The sequence below is a fragment of the Podarcis tiliguerta genome (genome assembly GCF_965153285.1).
Source record: "Podarcis tiliguerta genome assembly, chromosome: 2".
NCBI classification, from domain to species: Eukaryota; Metazoa; Chordata; class Lepidosauria; order Squamata; family Lacertidae; genus Podarcis; species Podarcis tiliguerta.
This window is the reverse complement of record NC_139535.1, coordinates 412,142-424,429: the sequence shown is the minus strand read 5'-3', so window position 1 is coordinate 424,429 and position 12,288 is coordinate 412,142. Positions and strand designations below refer to the sequence as shown.

General features: G+C 44.2%; 1 protein-coding gene across 10 annotated transcripts in view; it reads right to left on the bottom strand.

Moving 5' to 3' along the window:
* Positions 1 to 1,663: 1,663 nt before the first annotated feature.
* The window catches only part of LOC310670420 (uncharacterized protein), a gene marked incomplete at its 3' end in the record, with an annotated part of 164,634 nt that continues 154,009 nt past the window's right edge, over positions 1,664 to 12,288 (bottom strand). For 9 of the 10 annotated variants that reach the window (XM_083425763.1, XM_083425762.1, XM_083425765.1 and 6 more), the window contains 2 exons: positions 4,299 to 4,472; positions 1,664 to 3,087 (listed from right to left, as the gene is read on the bottom strand). In XM_083425763.1, coding sequence (XP_083281889.1) covers positions 1,664 to 3,087; positions 4,299 to 4,472 — 1,598 coding nt within the window. The remainder of the gene's footprint in view (positions 3,088 to 4,298; positions 4,473 to 12,288) is intronic. The other variant, XR_014507566.1, reaches the window with a different exon arrangement.

Genomic DNA, 12,288 nt, shown 5'->3' with positions numbered 1-12,288 from the left:
TCTGCAGATCTCATGAATATGGGGGTGCCACAGGGGTGCGTGTTGAGCCCACTTTTATATATGCTCTATACAGCTGACTCTGCCCCCAAATACCCCAGTAATAAGATCATTAAGTTTGCAGATGATACAACGGTGGTCCAGGGACTGATCCGCCCTGGCTTCCTCCTCGGAGGTCCCTTCAGAAGGAGAAGAGGTCCGAGGTCTCCATGGGGGAAAGCGTTCCTGAGGCCTGCGTTCGAGGCCAATGCTTTCGCCTTTCTGGCTCCAGCCCACCTTCTTGCTGGTGTTTTTGTGAGCTGTAGAGATGGGATCACATGCCGACATTCCCAAGTTTAAGAAGGATCCCTTGAAAAGGCTGAGAAACCTTCTTCTTTTGCCACTGAACTTTGCCTCTGCATGATTTATTGGGAACCAGATGCATCCACTCCAAAGAAGCTTCTGCAGCCCCTTGGCATTGAAGACCCAGAAAAAGAGACGGAGGGGAATGTGTGGGTCATAACCTGGGAAGGAGTCGCTGGGAGAGGCAGAAGGTTGTGTGGGGCAGGCGAGGGAAGAGCAGGAGGAGACAGAAAGAGCCCCATGGAAAGACGAGGTTGGGCTGAGCTGGTGTGGGAATGAGAGGCAGAGAATGCACAGCAACTCCGAAAACGGTGAACAGGGCAAGCTATGATCTCGATTGAGGAAAGGGAATTAAGATGCCTGCTTCCCCATCCCCAGTGGATTAAAATGTCCAAAGATTAGGAAAAGAAGAAAGAAGAGAAAGCAGGATTGGATGAACATCATAAGAGACCATAATTTTGGATTGTGACTCGGCTGAGATTTGTTGGAACAGTTTTTCAAAGGCTTTATAGAAACTGGACCTAGAAACTGGAGAAATACTAATTTGGATTGTTAGACAATCCTTATAAGAGTCATATTGAACTTTCTGAGTTGGTTAAGATTTGGTTAAGAGGGAAATGTAGGGAAAGTGACATCTTGGTGAAGAGGAGAAGAAGAAGAAGAGTTTGGATTTGCTATCCCGCTTTATCACTACCCAAAGGAGTCTCAAAGCGGCTCACATTCTCCTTTCCCTTCCTCCCCCACAACAAACACTCTGTGAGGCGAGTGGGGCTGAGAGACTTCAGAGAAGTGTGACTGGCCCAAGGTCACCCAGCAGCTGCATGTGGAGGAGCGGAGATGCACACCCGGTTCCCCAGATTACGAGACTACTGCTCTTAACCACTACACCACACTGGCTCTCAAGGCAGCCCTGTTTAGGGAAGCTTTTAATATTTAATATTTGATGGATTACTGTATTTCAATATTTTGTTGGAAGCTGCACAGAGTGACTGGGGAAACCCAGCCAGATGGGAAGGGTATCAATAACTCATCATCATCATCATCATCATCATCTATTTTTTTGTATTTTTTATATTTTACATTAAGATTCCTTTATTTTAAATTTAGGAGGACACACATAAGAAGAGGAGAGTTGGAGGTACGAGGGACCTGCAAGGAACGCAGGGAAGGAAGGATCTCTCAGGGTGGGATACGGGGAGAAGAGGGGGTCACACAGGGGAGAAGTGGGGGAGCCTGCCTTTCTATGGGTTGATGGATGATATGATATATATGATACAAATCTCATAAACAGTATTTTTAGTTTATATGCCCCCCTTTCTCTTTTCTATACAATTGTATTTTGTAAGGGTTCTTTAATATTTTTTGCTTTATTTCTCTTTTTTGGTTTACCCTCTGTATGAATTCTTCGATGGGAAGTGAGATTGGAGCTATTAGTGAAGCTCTTTCCACATTCAAAGCACTGATAAGGTTTCTCCCCTGTATGAATTCTTCGATGGCAAGTGAGATGGGAGCTATTAGTGAAGCGCTTTCCGCATTCAAAGCACTGATAGGGTTTCTCCCCTGTATGAGTTCTGTGATGCAAAGTGAGCTTCATCCGCTCCCGGAAGTTCTTCCCGCATTCAAAGCACTTATAGGGTTTCTCCCCTGTATGAATTCTTTGATGGGAAGTGAGATGGGAGCTCTGACTGAAGCTCTTCCCACATTCGAAGCACTGATAGGGTTTCTCCCCTGTATGAATTCTTTGATGGGAAGTGAGATGGGAGCTCTTTCTGAAGCTCTTCCCACATTCGAAGCACTGATAGGGTTTCTCCCCCGTATGAGTTCTTTGATGGCAAGTGAGTTCACCACTCAGACGAAAGCTCTTTCCACATTCGAAGCACTGATAGGATTTCTCTCCTGTATGAATTCTTTGATGGAAAGTGAGATTCCCCATCTGACTGAAGCTCTTTCCACATTCCAAGCAGTGATAGGGTTTCTCCCCTGTATGAATTCTGCGATGGGAAGTGAGGCTGGAACTATGAGTGAAGCTCTTTCCACATTCCAAGCACTGATAGGGTTTCTCACCTGTATGAATTATTTGATGGCAAGTGAGATGGGCCCTCTGACTGAAGCTCTTCCCACATTGCAAGCACTGATAGGGTTTCTCCCCTGTATGAATTCTGTGATGGGAAGTGAGACTTTCCTTCCAACTGAAGCTCTTTCCACATTCTAAGCACTGATAGAGTTTCTCCCCTGTATGAATTCTTTGATGGGAAGTGAGATTGGAGCTGTGACTGAAGCTCTTCCCACATTGCAAGCACTGATATGGTTTCTCCCCTGTATGAATTATTTGATGGCAAGTGAGATGGGCCCTCTGACTGAAGCTCTTCCCACATTGCAAGCACTGATAGGGTTTCTCCCCTGTATGAATTCTTTGATGCAAAGTGAGCTTGGCCCCCTCCCCGAAGCTCTTCCCGCATTCGAAGCACTGATAGGGTTTTTCTCCTGTATGAGTTCTTTGATGCAAAGTGAGATTCCAGCGGTTACCGAAACTCTTTCCACATTCTCTGCACTGATACAATTTCTCCCTGCTCTGTCCCCTTTTGTGTGAAGTGAGGCTATCCCTCTGAACGAAACTCTTTCTTTGATGGGAGGTGTCCTGGGAGCTTTGACCGATGTTCTCTCCACACTCTGAATATTTATTTGACTTCTCCGCTATGTGGATTCTCTTGTGCTCCCCCTTGTTCTTCCCGTCTAATTCATCACCATCTGCAATGAAGAGAGCAGCGAATTAGAGCCTCAGGAAGAAATGGAGCTCCAGATCATTGAACCAAGTTAATGAATGCCTGTGATAGAGGAAGAACTAAAAATAGTTAGATGTGGGGGCTTTCTATAGTTTTCACTATCTTGGTTGGCTGGTATTTACTGACATATTGCTTGGCTTTTATCTGGGATAGATTTTGTTTGGCTCAATCCTGGAATCCACTCCTTCTCCAAGGTCAGTCATCTCTTTGGTCAATCAAATGCAAACAGAAGCAAAAACAACAAGACTGACAGAATTTACATCAACTTCCCTAAAGACTCTGAAGCCGGCATTTAAGAAGGCCTGGGTGGTTCAGACAAGCCTGGTCACTGTTTTAAAAGGCATGACTAGACGCAGAACATTCACAGAGGAAACAGTTGATGTCCCTCCATTCTGGGTTCACGGTGGGGGATGTTAGAATCCCAGATGCTGTTGGTCTCCAGCCAAAGAGTTGAAGTTCATCACATACAGGTATGTATGGAACGTCCACGTCTCGTCTGTGAGACAAACAGCAGCACCTTCACCTGAACACTCCCCATCAGCTGCTGCCTCAATCTGGTTGGTCTGAATTTAAATTTATACGCAAATCACTTTCTTCACTTTGAACTCCCCTCCCATGTCCATGAGGAGACTGTATTGTTTCGTTAGCAACAAAGGAGGAAAAGTGACTATAACTCAGTTCAAACCAATTCATGAACCCAGATATATATAGATATATAGCTACTCCTGCAAATTTATTCTGCTATTTCTGATATGCAAATGGCATGCGAAGACTTAGTCTACAAATCTGCATCATTTATTAGTCCTATGTTCCTTGTTTTTAAAGGCAAATAAGAAGTTATTCCAAAAAGAAAAAGACAACACACAGAGGCCCCATCTGCATTCAAACTGCAAAGCAGGATCAGTGAGTTGTCTGACATTGGCAGGGCATTCAGATCACAGAACTGGTTTTAGACCTTTTGAGCGGTGGTGGCCGGGGAGCTGTGACCTATTCCTAGCTCAAATTGCCTGCAGATGACAAAAGGAGCAGGCAGGCAGGTGGGGGAGCCCGAAAAGGTGCTCCCCTTCTCCATCTCCCTCCGCCTGCCTGCCTCCCCCCAGCCCCAAGCTGAGCAAGCCCCAGTTCCTCTCCGGCTCCATCCCTCCACGTCCCCATCTCCACTCCCCTGGGACTCACCAGATCTCTCAGAAGTCCCTGGGAGGGAGTGCTCAGAGGTTGAGAGGAGGGATGCAGGAGACAGCCGGACCAGGTCAACCGTCCATCTTCCCCCTTCCATCCTTGCTAGGTTTGCAGGATCCGTCTCTTTCATCCTTCCTGAGGAGTCAAGGAACCAAAGCAAGCTGCAGGGTCCTGGGAGAGAGGAAGAAGCAAAGGGAGGCCCTGTAGGGATTTTCTGGCTGGAGGGGAAGCCTCCCAATATGTTGGGGGCCCCACCCACAGCAAAATCCCTGCTTTATCTCATTTCTGGCCAGAGAGCTTCCCCCCTTCACCCTCCATCCATCCATGTTCCCATCTCCCCTCTCCTAGGACTCACCGGATCTCGCACCTCCGGCTCGGATCGCGAGGTGGAAGGAGGCGAATTCCCCTCAGGAGAGGGGGATTAGCTACAAAGAGGCATTAAAGGGGGTGTTGCAAGGGCGCCGTAGCCCCCCAAAACCCACTGAAAGGATATTCAGTGGTCGAGGATCCCAGCGCTGCCAGAAGAGCGATTCTCCCGGCCGCCATGTATCCTCTTTAAGAGGAGACAAGAGCGGCGGTGTAGAAGGGCCGACAGCAGGACGCCATTGCCAGCCTCAGGGAGCGAAGCCCTGAGCCTCCCCACTGGAGCGAGCGGCTTTCCATATCAAAGAATTCGAATTGGCAACATCAAAAAGAAGACTAAATTTGTGGATTCGGACCTAATTCGAAACAGACAAAGGAAAAAACAGGAGGTCAACTTTGTCTGGGCTCCGGAGAAAACGCAGGGATTATTTACAGAGCAGACCGAACTGTGAGTAAAAAACAAACGGAGGTGTTTTGAGCAAAAAGATCTGCCCCTCAGTGGAGTTAAAGTTTTAAACTTGGACTTATGGGGGGAGAAGATATTCCGGCTTTATTCCCTATAATTTGATGGTACTATTTTCTCTTAATTTTTGGGATTTATTTGTTTTTTGGAAAAGAACTGGGTGACGCAGCATTCTTGGCCAGATTACTTTCGTTTTCAAAAGAACTGCGCAATAAGCTATATGGATTGAATTTTTATACCCATTCTCGGTATTTGGATATTTTCTTTTTGCATGTGAGTTGGCTGAGCTTTGAGCTATATTGGATTATACTGGTCTCGACAAATGAACTAAATTTGTGCTTTTTATTTTAACTTAAGAAGAAGAAGAAAGACCGCCCCCCCCTGTTTTACTTTGTGAAGGGTGAGGAGTCGCCATCTTGTATGACCTTAAAGTTACAGACTGATTGATTTTTGCTTTTTGGACTTGGGTTTTTCTTCTCCCCCTTTACCCCCCCCCCCTTTTGGAAGTTGGTCTCTTCCATTAAAAGGGACAGGAGATTTTTGTAAATTTCGGTCTCTCCCCTTGTTGCTTATTTTCTTTTTTTTGTGACTCTGAGAACCGGGAAGACCTTATTTTTCAGGGTGGGAGAGCTGCGGGCCATAAGGAATACAATTTTGAGGAACAGCCTTTGTATTTTTCTTTTTTTGGTTCTCCTTTTTTCGACCCCTTTTTTTGGATTATAATTGGAGTGAAACTAAGTGGCAGAAGGGGGTTTAAGACTGTTGTACATCGGATAAAAATAGTGGATTTGGCCAACCAAGAGGCAAGAAGAATTAAAATTTAAATATAAAAAATAAGGATTGGGAAGAATACCATCTATTTATTTTTGTGATAAACACGCTGGTTGGGCAAAATTAGAACACCCCCTACTGGCCCTTTGGAGGATATTATAGAAATAAAGACAATATATATTTGGTTGAACAGTGACAAAACGCCCCCTGGTGGATATTTACAAACTTAGAAAATGGCACACACGCAAAAGAAAGGAGAAGGAACACCAGCAGAAATAAAAGGATCAAGACAGGAATCTGACACAAAAGGAGAAATATTAAAGATGATAATTGAACTTAAATCAGAGTTAAAATCGGAAATACGTAAGAATGAAAAAAACATTGGATCCAAGTTGGAGCAAGTGGATAAAAAAAATGACGTTACGGTGGAAAAAATAGATGAATCTATTACAGAAATTAAGGGGCAGATGAGAGATATGATAAAAAGGACACAAAATTTAGAAGAGGGGGCAAAAAAGAACAAAAATGAGATCAAGGAATTAAAGAAGGGAGAGGAAAAGATTAGAGCAGAGGTGGCAGAAGTTAATAAAACTCAGGAAGAACTAAAGGACGCGATTGCAATGAATGAACTGAGGCAGAGGGAGAGTAATTTAAGACTTAGATTAATTCCAGAGATACAAGGGGAAGAAATAAAGGAGAAACTGATTAAAGAAATTGCAATTTGGATGGAGATGGAAGAAGAAGAAGTTGCAAAGACAGTACAGAATGCTTTCAGAATCAAAGTGAGGACAAAGCGAAGAAATTCCCAGGAGACTGCTTGGTGATATTTAAAGATAGAGAGATGAGAAATTTAATTTTACAAAAAAACAGAGAGAGAAAACTGAACATTGGAGGGAATAACAATCATCTTTAAAGATGTCCCACTACATTTGCTGAAAAAACGCAACCAATATCAAAATTTGGTGCAGGCTCTCAGGAAGAACAAAATTGAATTCAGATGGGAATTCCCAGAAGGGCTCTCCTTTGCATACAAGGGGAAGAGACATAGAATAACAAGACCAGATGAATTGGATAAATTTATGAGAAGATATAAAGAACTGGGAAGTGAAGAGACCGCACCATTGGGGGCAGGAGCAGAGGGAGAAGTTACCCAAGACTCGGAGGAAGAGAAAGAGGAGGAAGAAGAAGAGGACGAAGAAAGAAAAACAAATTAAAATTGATTATTAAATAAATAAAGTAAAAATCATCATGGCGTTAAAATTATGGACATGGAATATTAATGGGATTAACGATAAAAAAAATGGAATAAAATTCAGCAATATTTGAAAAAGCAAAACTTGGACATTATTTGTTTGCAAGAGACACATGTAATGAGGAGACACAGAAAAATTTTAATAAATAAAAAATTAGGGAATGAATTTATTTCATCAGACAAAGTTAAAAAAAGAGGAGTGGTTCTTTACATAAAAAATAAAATAGAAGCCCAACAAATATTTAAAGACGAAGAAGGTAGAATTGTGGCAGTACAGGTCAAATGGCAAGGAGAGAAAATAATAATTGTCGGAGTGTATGCACCCAATGAAAACAAAATAGACTTCTTTAGGAATTTAGAGGAGAAACTATTTGAATACATGGATCAAAAAATTATAATAATGGGAGACATGAATGCAGTGGTCTCGATGGAAATGGTCAGAACGAGAGCATCAGGGAAAGTAAAGGAAGGGAAATTACCAAAGACTTTCTTTTCAATGGTAGAGAACTGTAATTTAATTGACATCTGGAGACTAAAACACCCATTGGAAAAACAGTTCACATATCATTCAGAAGCAAATCAATCAATGTCAAGAATAGATCAAATCTGGATAACAAATGATTTAATATCAAGAATTTTAAAGATTGAAATCCAACCCAAAGTCCTTTCGGATCATAACCCAATAAAATGTACTCTAAAGGGATTTGAAGAAAAATCCTTTCGTTGGAGAATAAATGAAAGTCTTTTTGACGACCAAAAAATAGTAGAGAATGCGAAAAAGCAGATGAGCGACTATTTTATTAACAACATGAATAAGGGAACCAAAAACAAGATAGTGTGGGACGCTGGAAAAGCAGTTATGAGAGGTTTCTTTATACAACAAAATGCAATCAAAAACAAACAGAGAGAGAAAGGGAAGAAAGAAATTTTAATGCAAATTATGGAGATTGAGAAAAAATTAATAGACAAACCAAATGATAAAAAGTTGAAAATGAATATAAAAACTTTACAAACGCAATTCTCTATGATAATAAATAAGGAAGTGGAATGGAACATCAAAATGATGAGACAAAGGAATTTTGAACACGCAAATAAGTCAGGGAAACTGTTGGCATGGCAAATTAAGAAAAGGAAAGAACAGAACATGGTACATAAGATTGTGGTTGATGACAAAGAAATAGAGGATCCGAAGGGAATAAGGAAAGGATTTGTAGACTTTTATAGACAATTATATAAAAAGAAGGAGAAATACAACCTTAAGAAAATAGAGGAATATTTGAACGAGAAAGGGGTGCAGAAAATTCCGACAAAAGAGAAAAGCAAACTAAATGAGATGATTGAACAAGAGGAAATTGAAAAAGCAATTAAAGAGTTAAAAAGTGGGAAAACGCCAGGCCCGGATGGATTCAGTGCAAGATTTTATAAAGAAATGAAAGACATCATAATTTTACCACTGAAACAAGTAATGAATGATATATTATTGAGAAATGAGATACCAGAAACTTGGAAAGAGGCATATATTACTTTAATTCCCAAACAAGATTCAGATTTAACCCAAGTTAAGAATTACAGGCCGAATTCGCTTTTAAATAATGATTATATATTATTTGCTAATATATTGGCAAATAGAATGAAAAAATTGTTAAAGGAGTTGATACATGAAGACCAAGCAGGCTTTCTTCCTGGCAGGCAAATGAAAGACAATATTAGGAACATAATCAATGTTTTGGAATATTTGAATGACAGGATTGATAAGCAAGCAATGTTAATATTTGTGGATGCGGAAAAAGCCTTCGATAATATTTCTTGGGAATTTATGTTAAAAAACTTTGAAATGATGGACATTGGACAAAACCTATTGAATGGGATAGGGTCAATATATAAAGACCAAAGAGCAAAATTAATAGTTAACAACGTGGTGACAGAAAGTATAAAAATAACGAAGGGTACTAGACAAGGATGTCCGCTTTCACCACTTTTATTCATCACGGTCCTGGAGTTTTGTTAAGAGCGATAAGAAATAACCAACAGATAAAAGGGATAACGTTAGGAAACAAGCAGTATAAGACTAAAGCATTTGCCAATGACCTGGTTTTAACTCTGGAAAATTCGACGGACACTACAAGGGAAGTTTGGAAGGAAATTGTGATGGGATGAAGAGCTGCTTGTGTGTAAATTGCAATCCCTCAGAGTTTGAACAGCTTCTCAAACCTCTGCCTGTGACGGAGCCCCTCCAGCATGGCTGCGTCAGTCGCTAGCAGAATCCGAAAGTGGTTGCTTTCGGAAACGTTTCCAACATAAAAGCTCCTTAACGGAAACACGTCTTCTGGCCTCTCTACGTGACAGTTTCCGGCGAAGAACGGGTGTCCCTATAGGAGGTTCTGAGACATCCCCACTATTTTCACTGGAAGCATCTCTGAGCCATTCCTCCGACTCTCCTTCCCTTGACATTCCTGTTCGCCCCCTACTGGTTCCTTCTTCAGGTGTTACGTCTCCCTTTACCTCAGAGAGCCTTGGCACCTCCGGTGCTGCCGATGGCAGTTCCCTGACATCCACCTCCCCTCCAGGGCCCCCTTCACCCTCTCCCGTCTCCTCCCCTACAGTTTGGGAGGGGGTAAAACCCCGGAAGGAACCTTCCTCATCGTCTGAGGTTTCGAACACCTTTCTCCACTTGTTGCGGTTCCTAGTCTCTCGGTACTCCTCGTCGTCTGAGTCCGTTCCTTCTTCCAACTCCGACTCCGCGAATCCTTCCAGTTCCTCTTCCTCGTCTGTGGTGCCGAAATACTCCCTCCTAAACCTTGCTGCCGGCTGTGGTTTCCTCGGGAATCTTTGGTGGAACGTTTCTGTTAAAACCTCGTCATTGACCTCCTCTGCTGTCACCCAAGTGTTTTCTGACTCCGGTTCCCCTTCCCACGCCACTAAATACTCCACCTGATTGCCCTTCCACCTGGAATCGAGGATTTCCGCTACATGGTTACTGCTCTCCCTCTCTTCCAAGACTGGTCCCCTGGTATGCTCCCCTTCACCTCCCCCCTTGTACGGTGACAGTAATGACCTGTGGAACACTGGATGCAATTTCATGTGGTTGGGTAACCGGAGTTTGAAAGCCACTGGGTTGACCTGCTGAATGACCTCAAAGGGTCCCAATCTCTTGGGTCTTAATTTCTTACAACCCCCTTTGAACGGCAACCCTTGGGTGGACAACCACACCTGATCCCCCACCCTTATGGTTTCACCTTCCCTCCTGTTCTTGTCTGCCTGCTTCTTATATTGAGCCTTGGCCCTTTCTAAGTTGAGCTGAAGCTGACGATGGATCGCTTCCATCTCTTCTACAAAATGTTCGGCCGCTGGGACGCTCCATCTCTCGCCTCCCTCCCCCGGGAATGCCCTGGGGTGACACCCGTAATTGGCCAAAAAGGGACTCATCCCTGTGGACACATGCTCCGCATTGTTGTAGGCAAATTCTGCCAGCGCCAGCTTTTCGACCCAATCATTCCCTCTGTCATTAACATAACACCTCAGATATTGTTGGAGGATGCCATTTGCTCTTTCCGCCTGCCCGTTGGTTTCAGGATGCCGGGCCGTCGAAAAATTGACCTCCACGTGCAGCAAGCTCATGAGCTTCCTCCAGAACCTGGAAGTAAATTGTTTCCCGCGGTCCGAGACAACCCTCAAGGGGGCGCCATGCAGCCGGAAGATGTGTTCTACAAACAACTTCGCTGTTTCTTCCGCTGTGACTGCATGTGAACATGCTACAAAGTGGCACATCTTAGTTAACAGGTCCACTACTACCATGATGGCCGTCTTCCCTTTGGATTTGGGCAGATCCGTCATAAAATCTATGGATACCGCCTCCCAAGGCCGTTCTGGCGTGGGTAGTGGTTCCAATAACCCTGCCGGCGCCCTTCTTTCCCCCTTGGCCCTCTGGCATTGGTCACACCCTCTTACATACTCCTTTACATCTTCCCTCACCTTGGGCCACCAAAACTCCCTGGTGACCATCCACATGGTCTTGTGTTGTCCAAAATGTCCCGCCGTGGGACTATCATGCAACTGCTTGAGTACCCTCCCTCTCAATTCACCTTCTGGTATATACAGTGCCCCTTTGTAATACAATGCCCCATTTCTTTCTTCAAAACCCTCCGGGCTCTCACCCTCTCCCCTGAGGCCTCTGAGCTTATTTTGGGCATATTCGTCAGTTTCCGTTTCTTCTACCAGCTCTCGTCTCCCCACCAGCGCCGCCCCACACACCCAGCGGTCCTCAGGAATGACATGTCTTTCTTCGCTTGCCCCCTCCCCTTCCAAGTACTCTGGTTTGCGTGAGAGAGCGTCCGCCCTGACGTTCTCTGGGCCTGGTACATAACAAATCTCGAAGTGGAATTTGGAAAATTCCTGTGCCCATCTCACTTGTCGTTGGTTGAGTACTCGAGCTGTTCTCCAATACTCCAAATTCTTGTGGTCGGTGCACACTTGCACCTTGTGTTGTGCCCCAATCAATAAATGTCTCCACCTCCGGAACGCTTCGTGAATGGCAAGTAGTTCCCTGTCATACACCGTGTAGTTCCGCTCGGACTTATTCAGCTTCCTCGAGAAAAAGGCACACGGTCTCCACTCAGACGTATTTCTTCCCGGCTGAAGAAGCACAGCCCCCACCGCTCTGTCTGACGCGTCTGTCTCCACTCTCATGGGCTTCTGTAGGTCCACATGCAGAAGTTGTTCTTCCGAAGCGAAAGCCCTTTTCAGTTCTTCAAAAGCTCTCTCCGCCTCCGCCGTCCAAACAAATTTCTTCTTGCTACTGAGGCAGTCGGTGATGGGCGCCGTCAAGTGTGCAAAATTCTTAATGAACTTCCGATAAAAGTTCCCAAACCCCAGGAATCTTTGCACATTCTTCTTGGTTTTCGGTGTCTTCCATTCCAGCACCGCCTGGACCTTGCCTGGATCCATGGCCAATCCTTGGTCTGACAGGCGGTACCCCAGGAATTCCACCTCCTTGGCATGAAACTGGCACTTCTCCAGCTTCACCCACAGCTGATTGGCTTGCAGCCGCCCCAACACTTCTCTCACGTCCCTCACATGCTGCTCTTCATTTTCCGAATACACCAACACGTCATCCAGAAAGGCCACACAATTCTTGTAGA